Source organism: Chroicocephalus ridibundus, chromosome 3 (genome assembly GCF_963924245.1).
Source record: "Chroicocephalus ridibundus chromosome 3, bChrRid1.1, whole genome shotgun sequence".
In the NCBI taxonomy this organism is placed as follows: Eukaryota; Metazoa; Chordata; class Aves; order Charadriiformes; family Laridae; genus Chroicocephalus; species Chroicocephalus ridibundus.
In genome coordinates, this window is record NC_086286.1 from 35,272,181 (window position 1) to 35,285,352 (window position 13,172).

The 13,172-nt window shown below is 37.9% G+C and overlaps 1 protein-coding gene across 1 annotated transcript in view; it reads right to left on the reverse strand.

Annotated features, from left to right (window-relative positions):
* DNAH8 (dynein axonemal heavy chain 8) overlaps window positions 1-13,172 on the reverse strand; it is a 132,314-nt gene that overhangs the window by 37,675 nt on the left and 81,467 nt on the right. The window contains exons 58-64 of the mRNA XM_063330984.1: window positions 11,406-11,536; window positions 10,938-11,091; window positions 10,312-10,476; window positions 9,528-9,754; window positions 9,012-9,130; window positions 2,727-2,830; window positions 817-993 (exon numbers count right to left, since the gene is read on the reverse strand). Coding sequence (XP_063187054.1) covers window positions 817-993; window positions 2,727-2,830; window positions 9,012-9,130; window positions 9,528-9,754; window positions 10,312-10,476; window positions 10,938-11,091; window positions 11,406-11,536 — 1,077 coding nt within the window. The remainder of the gene's footprint in view (window positions 1-816; window positions 994-2,726; window positions 2,831-9,011; window positions 9,131-9,527; window positions 9,755-10,311; window positions 10,477-10,937; window positions 11,092-11,405; window positions 11,537-13,172) is intronic.

The window sequence follows — 13,172 nt, forward strand, 5'->3', positions numbered from 1 at the left end:
CTAACACATTAATTTGTGTCTACAAAATACACGCATGTCACTACCTGTCTAGAAGGAGTAGTTCCAGACACGTTATAGAAATGACAGGATAATGTATGAGTCCGCACATTTTATAAGTGAATTTTGTCACCATTTTTGGAAGTTTCATCTATCTCATTATCTAAATGTCAGTGTAAGAGCAAACAATGCTCCTTTTCTGACTTTTTCCACTCAATATTTTTTGTCACACAAATTCTGGTAACTGGAACAGAAGGCCTTAAAAATATAATACATCATTGATTTCTGATTCCAGAGTTCTTTACTTTTTAATTGTTCAGAGCAGAATAATGACATTATTTAGTGCAGCAATGCCTTCAAATTTCTTAATCCTGATTCTGATCGCCCTGAATACCCTTTGTTTCTTCTTTCTCCTCCAATGAAATGGGGTTTTTTTTGGTGAAGGAAGAGATAACTTTTTATTCGCCTTAAAAGAAAGATACAACTGGTTGAGTATGATGAAAAAACATCCTTCGAGCATAAGAAGTATTTTCTTGAATTCAGAATAACAGATATTCTAAAGGTGTGCATGACTTTTTGAAAGATTTACACCTTCATAATAATCAAGTATTAGGCTGGAAGCAGAACAAATACTATAAAACAATCTCTAAAGCAAAATGTGGGCTCCCTAAATATTCGTCAGACACATGACCACCAACTGTGAAGAGCTGGCAACAGCAGTCAAAACCAAGTGACAACTGCATGTTGGTGGCTCTAGCCTTTCTTCCACAGGTGACTCAAATAGTACTAAACTAATCAAAATATAAGAATTTTACTTACATTCAATGCAGCTTCTGCTTCTTCTAAGGCTGGTTTAGCTGCCTCCAGTTTAGTTTCTGCTTTTACTTTTTCTAAATCAATTTCATCTACGATTTTTTGTGCTTTATCTTTCACACCTTGGACTTCATTTTTTACTTTAGCCGCAGCTTCAGCACTTGCTGTGACTTCTGCTAGTACCTGGAATTGATAATAAACACATGAAATGTACAGATCTAAATGGTGGAACAAGTGATTAAGTTATCAGACACAAGAGAAAACAGCTATGTAAAGGCTATTATATAGAAAAATACAAACTCTAACTATATATGGCATTATATAATTATGGAATAAAAATGAATACAATTTACAGAATCCCCACAAAGAAATATCATATGAGTCTTTCATCAGGAGTTGGTTAGTAAAAAATGAATTATTTTTTATAATGGATAGAAGACCTTTCAGTGGCTTTTAAAGCCCGTTTTTTATCCTATGATGGATTTTTATCCTATTTGAACCTATACTTTTTCAATACAATAAGTGTTTGCTTTTTTCATTACAATTCTGCAGAGAAAAATAAAAATAGTATAGCTAATAAAACTAACGGAAGATGGCAAATGATCTGCACCAATGGTCAGCCTTCCTTTTACTCCTTTAGTGTAGAAGACTAACTTTAATTAGTCTACTCAAAGAACAGTCTCATGTGAATTCACAGACTGAAGTTATCCATTTCTGTCTGGTTCTTCAGCAAATGTATTTTTAATTCTCTTGTGCATGTGTGACATACAGTTCAGAATGTTTTTTGACCAGTATCAGCTATAGGGTCAAGGCTAGCACTCTACGGATTTACAAGAATATAAACAATGTTCTCAAACACCTGTGAGAAAAAAGAATTTACAGATAAAATCCCCAAATCCCTCAATTTTTTTTTTTTTGTGTGTGAAATCTAATTCTGGTTTCTATAGGGCTCAGTACTAAGGGAAAGAAAGAAATATGTAAAATCTGAACAATATTACATGTAGTTTAAATAAAAGTCTGGTCTTTTATTATTTTTCCATACCTCTTCTATTTCTGATGACCCAGAAGTAGTGCCCAACTGAAAAAGTTGACAACTAAGAGGCTATGTGAATGATTGCCAGAGAGCTATTTCAAAACGTGTATCAAATCTAAATATTAAACAATATGAACTCTACCAACATATCTGTCATACTCCTGAAACGTGAGAAGTATCATTTCATCCCTTTCTGTAATGATTTTCTCTCTTACAAGATAAAAGGCCTTGAAGAATGCAGGCAGTCCCTTAGTCATCACTGGCCAAAAGTTTCCTCTCCAGTGCATATTAAATATGCACCACCATAGCATTATGGCATCTTTCTGAAAACAGAATGCCTACATTAATCTATTCCCTAACATACATTTCCAGAGAGTAATTTTGGAAACTAGATTTCTACCAGACCACCAATCTCATGAACACATGGACATCTTGTTAATGTAAAAGACAAAATATGAAACTGCACTGTGATGAACTTTTTTCTAAGGAATTTTAAAATACTGAAGTCCTGTTTTTGTCTGTTAACTTCTTACCTCCAAATAAGTGCACGTATACCCCCAAATTTAATAAATGTCAATCAAGCACATGAAAAAACATGAAACAAAAAAATGAAACCTGATGCTTATAGGAGTGGATAAGAAATAGGAGGAGAACAAGGCAGGCACTCAACTTCTGTTGCAGTCTTAAAGTACACTCAGAAGCACTTTCAGAAGCAAATGCTGAACCAACATGCTACAGAGAGAGGACTGAAACCTCATTTTAGACCATGATGCACATTTTTTGGCTTGTACAAATTACAAGAAAATTCTCCAATAGCACTTTATGCCCCTATATATCCCAATGCTTTCCCCTGCCTTTTGCTATTTAACACTCAAGTACTTACTTTATCTGCCTTAACAGATGCCACAGCCAGTTCCTTCTCCTTTACAGCCAACTCCTGAGAGAGTTTAGCAACAGATTCACTGGCCTCCATCAGCTTAGACAGACCTATTAAGTAAAAGATAAAACTCAGAAAAATGAAAACTGTTCTTTTCCTGGTTAGATAATACAATCTAGCTCTAGGATCCCAAATGCCTTGTACCTTGTGTCCTCATTTAAATTTGCTTAAAGGAGAGAAAGTGGGTCTAAGCAGTCATACCATTATGATTGTGCTTACTATTCAGTTTTCATGGATATGAATAATTTCACAAGGTGCAAAATTATTATAAACAAGGTTGATTTTTCAAAAGAGAAATCCATACTTCTTAGCTTTAGTTTCTTATAGCTGTAAACAGTACCTAAAAGTGTATAGCTGGGACATTACCTGCAATAAAATACATCCTTATGCTCACAAAAAAATTAAAAAGAGAAACTTAAAAACAACTTAAAAAGAGAGGAGAGAGAGGAGAGAGAGGAGAGGTATGTGAAGGATATGTTGTGTCATAAAGGCACAGGACAGTCAGAAAATCAGACTTGATACTGCATTTGTATTGCTGCATGAGGAAATGACATAAATATTATAATAAATAAATAATATTGATAAATAATATCTATGAGGCCTTCTACAGATAGCTGAAAGTAGCCTCACAATCGCAGGCCTTGGTTCTCATGGGGGAAATTCAACCACACTGGTATTTGCTGGAAACGCAACACAGACAGGCACGTACAGTACAGGAGGTTTCTGCAGAGCATCGATGATAAGTTTTTGACACAGGTGGTAGAGGAACCAATGAAGAGAGGTGCCCTGCTGGACCTTGTGTTGACAAAGAAGGACTAGTTGGGGATGTGAAAGCTGGGTGTAGCCTTGGCTCCAGTGACCACGAGATGAAGTTCAGGATACTGCATGGAAGAAGCAGGGCAAAAAGTAGAATTACAACCCTGGACTTCAGAAGAGCTGACTTTGGCCTCTTCAGAGACCTACTTGGAGGAATCCCATGGGCTCAGGCTCCAGAAGGAAGCAGGGTGCAAGAGAGCTGGTTAATATTCAAGCACCGCTTCCTCTAAGCTCAAGATCAGTGCATCCCTATGAATAAGAAATCAGGCAAAGGAGGCAGGAGAGCTGCATGGATGAGCAAGGACCTTCTGGAAAAACTAAAATGGAAGAAGGAAGTCTACAGAATGTGGAAAAAGGGACTGGCCACTTGGGAGGAATGTAGGAACACTGTCAGAGTATGCAGAGATGAAATGAGGCAGGCTAAGGCCCACTTGGAATTAAACCTGGCAAGGGATGTCAAGGGCTTCTTCAAGTACATCAGTAGCAAAAGGAAGACTAGGGAAAATGTGGGCCCGCTGCTGAATGAGGTAGGTGTCCTGGTGACAGAGGATGCAGAGAAGGCAAAGTTACTGAATGGCTTCTTTCCTTCAATCTTTACTGCTAAGGCAGTAAAGGAACTCAGGAACCCTGGACCCTGGAGATAAGAGAGAGAGACTGGAGAGAGGAAAACTTTCCCTTGGTCAAGGAGGATTAGGTTAGAAATCATTTAGGCAAACTCGACACCCACACATTCATGGTCCCTGATGGGATGCACCCATGAGTGCCAAGGGAGCTGGCAGATGTTATTGCTAAGCCACTCTCCATCACCTTCGAAAGGTCATGGAGAACAGGAGAGGTGTCTGAGGACTGGAGGAAAGCCAGTGTCATGCTAGTCTTCAAAAAGGGCAAGAAGGAGGACCCAGGTAATTACAGGCCAATCAGCCTTACCTCCACAGAATCACAGAATTGCTTAGGTTGGAAGGGACCTTTCAGATCATCTAGTCCAACCATCAACCTAACTCTGACAAAAACCATCACTAAACCATATCTCTAAGCACTATGTCTACCCATCTGTTAAATAGCTCCCTTTAAATAGGGATGGTGCGTCAACCACTTCCCTGGGCAGCTTGTTCCAATGCTTACTAACCCTTTCACTATAAAAATTTTTCCTAATATCCAGTCTAAACCTCCCCTGGTGCAACTTGAGGCTGTTTCCTTCCATCCTATCATCTGTTACTTGGGAGAAGAGACTGACTCCCACCTCTCTACAACCTCCTTTCAGGTAGTTGTAGAGAGTGATAAGGTCTCCCTTCAGCCTCCTTTTCTCTGGGCTAAACAATCCCAGCTCCCTCAGCCACTCCTCATAAGACATTCTCCAGATCTGAGGACAGATTTTTGGCTATTCCTGAGGTCCACATTGCATGCTGAAGCCTCTCTAGCCTCCCCTATCTTCTTCATTACTGAATCTTAAAATCTTGCAACTTGCCTGGAAGCATTCCCGTTATCTCTCTCCTTAAAGGCTAGAGTCAGAGCACACTTGCAGTTATACATTTGATGTGTGATGTTTCTCTGTGAAGTCTCTCCACCTTTCTGTTACCACAGCCAAGCATTCTCTCCTAGCACATTTCTTGTTCTTCTAACATAGCTGCCTCAGATCAGCCTACTGCCGGTCTACAGGCTCTTTATTATTACTCGCCAAAAGACAAGTTATTTTGCCACTCTCAACAATAAAGTTCAAAGGTATATTCACTGAAAGACATTGACTGGGAGACAAGAGAGATATTTTAGAATCTTTTCTTTTCCCAGACATATGCCACTTCCTAAAATACTCTGAGGGATAGATGTACATACACACTGACATTCTACTCACCCCTCCCACTCCTCCGACAGCAATTTCCAGAATGGTTGTTACTTCACTTCACTGCAAAGAAAAGTTCTGAAAGAGAAGCTATGAAAGGGAAAGCGATACCCTTTGCTGCATTACCTTTCCCTGCTACAATCCTAGAATTAGAAGACAGACAGATGGACAAAGAATGGGAATACGCAGAACAAGAATTGAAGAATTTCTGTTATAAACAAGAAACCGTTACAGTTTCTTCACGTCCCCTACATATTTCCAATCACAAGAAATATTACAACAGTACCATGCCAGTAGGTAATGCTTTTTTAGTGCCTGTAGTCATAAATGAATACCTGATTTAGGCATTAGAAACACGACTAGTTCTTTTCGAAGAGATATTTAGAACTCTGTAGTTTGATGCCACTGCCAGCAATAGATGCGCAGAGCCTGGAGAGGCATCACAGGTCAGCAGGTGAACACCTGGAGTGCAGTACAAAGGAATTCCAGTGACTCCAGCCAGTAAGACAGCTTCATTGGGGGCCCAACTTAAATGCCTCTCTGCAAACGCACGTAGCATGGGGAATAAACAAGAGGAGTTAGAGATGTGTGCACGCCTGCAGGGCTATGTTCTTATTGGCATCACATAGATGTAGCGGGATGGCTACTATGACTGGAGTGTTGGAATGGAAGGATACAGGCTCTTTAGGAAGGACAGGCAGGGGAGGAGGGGGTGTCACCCTCTATGTCAAAGACCAGCTAGAGTACATGGAGCGCTGCTTGGAGATGGATGAGGAGCTGACCAAGAGTTTACGTGTCAGGATTAAAGGGAGGGCAGGGACAGGTGATGATACAGTGGGGGTCTGCTACAGGCCACCCAACCAGAAAGACCAAGTAGATGAGGCCCTCTATAGACAGACAGGGGCAGCATAATGTTCACAAACCCTGGTCTTCATGGGGGACTTCAACCACCCGTGTTACCTGTTGGAGGGACAACACAACAGGGCAAAAGCAATCCAGGAAGTTCCTGGAATGAATTGATAATAACTTCCTTCTCCAAGTGATAGAGGAGCCAATGAGGAGAGGTGCTATGCTGGACCTTGTTCTCACCAACAAGGAGGGGCTCGCAGGGAATGTGAAGATCAAGGGCAGCCTTTGCTGCAGTGACAATGAAATGGTGGAGTTCAAGATCCTTAGGGTGGCGAGGAGGACGAACAGCAAACTCACTACCCTGGACTTCAGGAGAGCAGACACTGGCCTCTTCAGGGATCTGCTTGGTAGGGTACCATGGGATAAAGCCCTGGAGGGAAGAAGGGCCCAAGAAAGCTGGCTAATATTCAAGGATCACCTCCTCCAAGCAGTGGAAATTTTTTGAGAAAGTTTCTTAGGACACAGTAAACAGTGGAGCACGTTTGGAGTCAGGGATGATGAGTATTTTTGTTGTTTTGTAATACATCTTTTCTATGCAAGTGAAACTATTTAGAATATTTTCTAACTGGCATGAATATTGCCCATGAGCTGACGGACATAATTTTCTGAGCATCAATGATATAAAGATGCTGCAGTAGAAGATGTATAAGTACATGGTCATTTTGTTTTGAATACCACATAACGAATTAGTTATCATATCATGTGAGAGGCTATGAAAATCTAATCTACACATGAAATTTTATTGACAGTGATGAAGATACATAGGTTACTTCTTTTAAATTATTTTTGAAAACAGAAGAACTGGAGAAAGAACAGAAACAAAACCCCACCCTCAGAAATCTTCAAGAATCTCAGACTTTATCCTCCTCTCAAGAAGGACCAATGATAAGAACTGGCAAAAGATCTATACAGGGAAATTTGCATAACATGAAAATATTGAGGATGACTTGGCCCTCTACAGTCCACTCTAATTCAGCAAACAGTTTATGAATAAAATAAATATCTGTATGTTCTTATTCTATTCTTTTCTTCATGTGACATGTACCAGCTGCATTGTTAATAATTGTTTAAATGCTACATCCTTTTGGCTTTGCATGAAGAACATTATCATGTATAGTTCTCTATTCTGTTAGACTGATATACAGTATCTTTTCCAATAAAGACTAAGTTTCCTAAGCTGTTCAGTTGCCTTTGTAGATTTACAAAAGCATGACTAGATGCAAACGGGTGAAAACTGAAATTGTATTCTGAACCCGTTAGGTACTAATCTAATGCTAAAAATTAGGTCATTTCAAAGAGATACACAAAATTAGAAGAACATTTCAATCATACCATGCTGGAGGGAAGGGATGCCATTCAGAGGGACCTTGACAAGCTTGAGAGGTGGGCCTGTGCAAACCTCATGAAGTTCAACCAGGCCAAGTGCCAGGTCCTGCACCTGGGTCATGGCAATCCCAGGCACAAATACAGGTTGGGCAGAGGACGGCTTGAGAGCAGCCCTGAGGAGAAGGACTTGGGGGTGCTGGTGGACAAGAAGCTCAACATGAGCAGGCAATGCACACTTGCAGCCCAGAAAGCCAACCGCATCCCAGGCTGCATCAAAAGATGCATGGCCAGCAGGTAGAGGGAGGTGATTCTGCCCCTCTACTCTGCTCTGGTGAGACCCCACCTGGAGTACTGTGTCCAGCTCTGGAGTCCTCAACAAAAGAAGGACATGGACCCATTGGAACGTGTCCAGCAGAGGGCCAAGAAAATGATCAGAGGGCTGGAGCTCCTATGCTATGAGGACAGGCTGAGAGAATTGGGGTTGTTCAGCCTGGAGAAGAGAAGACTCCAGGGGGACCTTATAGCAGTCTTCCAGTACCTAAAGGGGGCCTACAGGAAGGATGGGAAGGGACTGTTTATCAGGGATTGTAATGATAGGACACGGGGCAACGGCCTCAAACTGGATGAGGGTAGATTTAGATTGGATATCAGGAGGAAATTCTTTTCCTGTGAGGGTGGTGAGGCACTGGAACAGGTTGCCCAGGGAGGCTGTGGATGCCCCATCCCTGGAGGTGTTCAAGGCCAGGCTGGATGAGGCTTTGAGCTGCCTGGTCTAGTGGGAGGTGTCCCTGCCCATGGCAGGGGGGTTGGAACTAGGTGATCTTTAAGGTCCCTTCCAACCTGAACCTTTCTGTGATTCTATGATACCTTTCTGTATTTCAGATCCCTATTTATAAAATGACAACAAGTAACAGCTACTTATTCTACAGCAGAAATCTGAAATAAATCAACTGTGAAGCACTCAGACTGTGCAGTGAGAATTTCCATAGACAAGTCCAGAAGTAAATTAATAACTGTGTTTAGAGCTACCTCTCTCTACACTAGTAAATCAGATGTTCTCTCTGGCCATTTTCAGGTTCTACTTTCTATTACAAATGCTAAATTGGAAAATTTAATATAATGCTGAGATGAATGATTAAGCTGGAAGCTTCTTTGAGGCATTTTTGTAAGAGAATCATTGTGAACTGGTGATAGCTGGAATGCTTAGAAATGGTCCTCATATGCCACCAGTTTTGAGCTGTGATACAGCAGAACTGGTTATAAGTGATCACTGAATAAGAAGTCAAATATTAAAAGCACATACAGAGACCATACATGGAAATATTTATCCGTATTTTGCTTACCAATTTGCATTCGTTCAGCTTGTTCATTAATAATCGCTAACTGTTCAGTATAAACTTCTTTGTAGCCATTGATGAAAGAGAGATAGGATTTAGGTGTTACGTAAGTTCTTCTTCGATACCTAAAACATAGTATATTAGCAACATCAGCTTAGTACATATTTTTAATATGTACTACATTCGATTACTTCCAGTGAAACAAAAGATTATATAAATCAAGTCTTTAATTCAGTCAAAATCAAAATCAAATTTCTTCATAATGCAAACCCTTAATTCCAATTAGATTGTTTTTATCCACATAAGCAATATTAAAGATTTTTGAATAGTGGGAATGAAGAAAATGAATTTGCAACATAATAGTAATTACTTTTCATGGCCTTTGCATATATTGACGTAGCAGATTTATTTTTGTATTAGCCTTAAGAGACACTTATTGATTCACAGAATAAAATGAATTCAAAAAACACTATCAGTAGCTATACTTTTGGGATTAACTATTGCATTTGTATAAAATATTACCTTTGGAAATAATTCTCACAGCTTTCTGAAACTATATCATGAATGATACCCATGGTTTCCACTACTTGTGTTTTAACTGATGCAGAGCAGACCATATTAAATTCTGAAAGAAAGTAACTGGCTACAGCTACAAGAGCCTCCTTGGGCCATCGACTGAACCAATCCATGGTGCACCCTGATATGAGACCAGGAAATTTCAAAGAACGTGCACGGAACTTCTCACCAACCTAAAGAAAGTAATACTGTTAATTTATGATATGACACTTATCAGGTTGATCAAAATTTTTAATTCATATAAACAACTAAATAGTCTATTTTTTTCCTTGCTAATTTTCTACTTAGAACACTCTGTACAGTTTTTTCTTGCTACATTTCAACATTCAATATTTTGTGAAATTTGAAGAAGGAAGTTTGTGAAAAATATAAATGTTTTTAGTATTTTAAAACTTCAATTAACTTATTTTCATTTCCATTAAATTCTTGTTGTCAAGTAAAGGGCAAGAATTTCCCAAAGACACATTCATTGATTTGTATTAGGAAAGAATATGTCAGGAGGAAAAAAATACTACTTTAACATGTAAGAAATGACTTAATTTTTAGGTATTTTGATTTTACGTTCTGACAACTGTACTTTTATTATCTCAGCAATTACAACCAGACTTCAGTAATCTTTTTATACATCTTCAACTCTCCTTAAAAATATAAAGCTTGAATAATTCTGTCACACCTTATAGGATGGTTTGCTAATGGAAGTAAGGAAGGCAGATACGAAGAAAAAACTCACTGGAGAAAAGCAGAGGACAACATGCAAGTTCTTCTTTGCCCGAGTTAAAAAATATTCATAAAGATTATCAAAGGTAGGAGGACACCGAGGCATCTCTTTTTTCATCACAGGTACTAATCCTTGGGTGATTTCATCCAATTCATCCCGAGCAAATAAATTAGAAATCTTTTTATAAAATTAAAATTGATAAGAAAATAAATCACATGGATGTAATTATTACAGAGTTTACAAATATTTGTCTGTTTACACCTGTATCTCTCTCTCTGCATATACAGAGTTCAGACAGATTAAACCCCCAAATTTTGCCCTGATTTAGACTTCATGTAACTCCATTAAAAACTAGTAAGTCTAACTCAGGAAGAGTACAGATCTTGAATGGCCAGTGAATACTCATTTAATAAAGGGTACTGAAATACCCACCATAGCTCCTTATCTTTTCCGAGCTTACATTGAAATAGAGATAAAGGAAGTCATACTAATAACACTCCTTATTCTAAAAGTTGAGATATTTTAATCATTATCGATTCTACAATTTATTACCAAATTAAATAGAAATAAACTAGTCGGAACAGGTTCTGCAGTTTCCTGCTTCTAAAGTACATTGCCTGTCATGTTGAGACTCTTACCTCGCCTGAAGACAGCAGATTATTAACATATTCCAAAAACGACTCCTCTTTTATTTCATTATCAGTGAAAATAAAAGTGATACCTTTTCCTTCTAGTCCAGCTGTTCTATACAATGATTTTAAATCATCTGAAAGATTGCTTACGTTATAGGATCTAGGAGGAATACGAAACATTACCTGTTTATTCAAAGCAACTCAGAATACTGCTATTTTCAGATTATAGTGTTTTATAAATGACAGTGCAAACATCCTTTGTAAACACACATATTTTGGCTCAGGAATAGCTAACACATAGTCCAGCTTTCAAACTTAATCCAATGTTATATACAAACCAGAAAAGAATTTATTGTTTTCCACATTTTCAAATGGTGACAAAATTAAAAAAAAAAAAGGCTGTTAAAAACATAAAGCTATGACAGTGTAAAGCAGCAGAATAAATTTGATTTAAATATTACTTGCAATTCTTACCTGGTTAAAGTGATCTGAAATATTTTATAGCCAGCAATAAAGGAGGCCAACCTTGAAAGACTTTGTTTTCCAGAACCACCAACTCCAACAAGTAAAGCATTTCCATATGCTGTCCGAATTATCCGAGAAATCTATGTAGGAAGAAATAGAAGAAAGGCTCATTAATAAATATAAATTAAAATGTTAATTAGAAAAATTTTAAATCTGTTATACTCTACACTTGATTTACCAGAGCACAATGTAATGATTATTAAAAGGATTCCTGCAGAAAATTTTTCCTCTCAAAAGAAGACTCACACATTCTTTAGGAATTTTGTGTGGCTAATGAAAAAGCTGCACGTAAGGATATAGGGTGGTTATAATTAGTTACAAACAGGACTTGAATACATAAAGCAAGACATTCTGACCTCGGTTTTATGTTGAAGATATCATCCTGAATGTGTTTAAAAATATCAATAAAAAAACCTTTAGCTACAAGAATAAACATACTACATTCCTAATTTTAAGAGTCTGAAAGATTTAGACAAATTTAAACTATTCATTTAGGGTTATACTCTATTTTATAATCTACCTTCAACATTTCCTTCGAGATAGTTTTCTTAACAAGTCTCCCAGACAAAAAAGCTGGATTACAAATTTACTATGTTGCTTTTTTACACGTCTCCAGTATATACATCACATCTTCCTTGGTTTTATTATATATTAGTGCACTATTCTTTTAAGATGCTACAGCTTGCTCCTCATGTAAATTATGTACAAAATGCAAGACATAGGCATCTACATCAAGCCTTTGAATTCGGTTCATTTTTTCCTTCAAAGAAATTTTGGTTTTATGCACAGTTCCCTCTGAGACTATCCAGATAACTATATTAAAATAGAAGTCTAAATGTGAAATTATGAGGGTGACTAAATTTATTGTCACCATAGTGACAGTAGGGCTCCTTTCTACTACCTAACTGCATATTCCAGATATTCTGGTTAAAACTTGCCAATGGAAATGGAGCATCAGAGACTTTCAAGGTCTTCAGAAATTCACCTTGCATCACATGAACGCTATTTAAAAATGAAGTTATTTTCTTCTATTTAATCACAAAGCAAACAAAATCATTTACTTCACTTGAGTTCATCTACAGAAGAACCAAACATCTCATTCTGTTCTGATTTTACTGTGGCTTCTATGTGTCTTTCAGTAAACCACCATCAAGTTAATGTAATTCCAGAAATAACTAACACAACTTCTTAAACCCGAGGCACAGCGCTTGAAAGAAATCTCATGCTTAGCCATTTTTTTTTCCCCATGGCGAATTCGATTCTGATTTGGATGAATTCTTTCCTTACACCTTCCATTCTGAATAGGGGTTCAACTCATTATAAACCAAGACTTTCCTCTACCCTACACCCTGATTCTACTGCAAGCCTGATTTATATTTCTTTTCATGCCTCCCATCCAATCAGATTCTACCTCATGTTGTTTTGGTCATTTGTCAGGTATAGATATCTTTGAAGTCTTCTCTGAATTCTTAACAATTAAAAATCATTCTATATACAAAATATTAATTTGCCTCTTTCTGACCTTAACTTTCCTGCTAAAGAAAATCTTTGTATCTCTGAATACACAGAAGCTTAATCAAATATATAAAATAAGGTATTTATTACAAAACATGAAAGCAGGTAAAACAACTGTAGCTCCTTCCTAGTTCTCGAAAATGACTTGGCAAAAATGGCAAGCCAGTTTGGGCATAAGAGTAGCCTTTTCCGCGTGGGTCC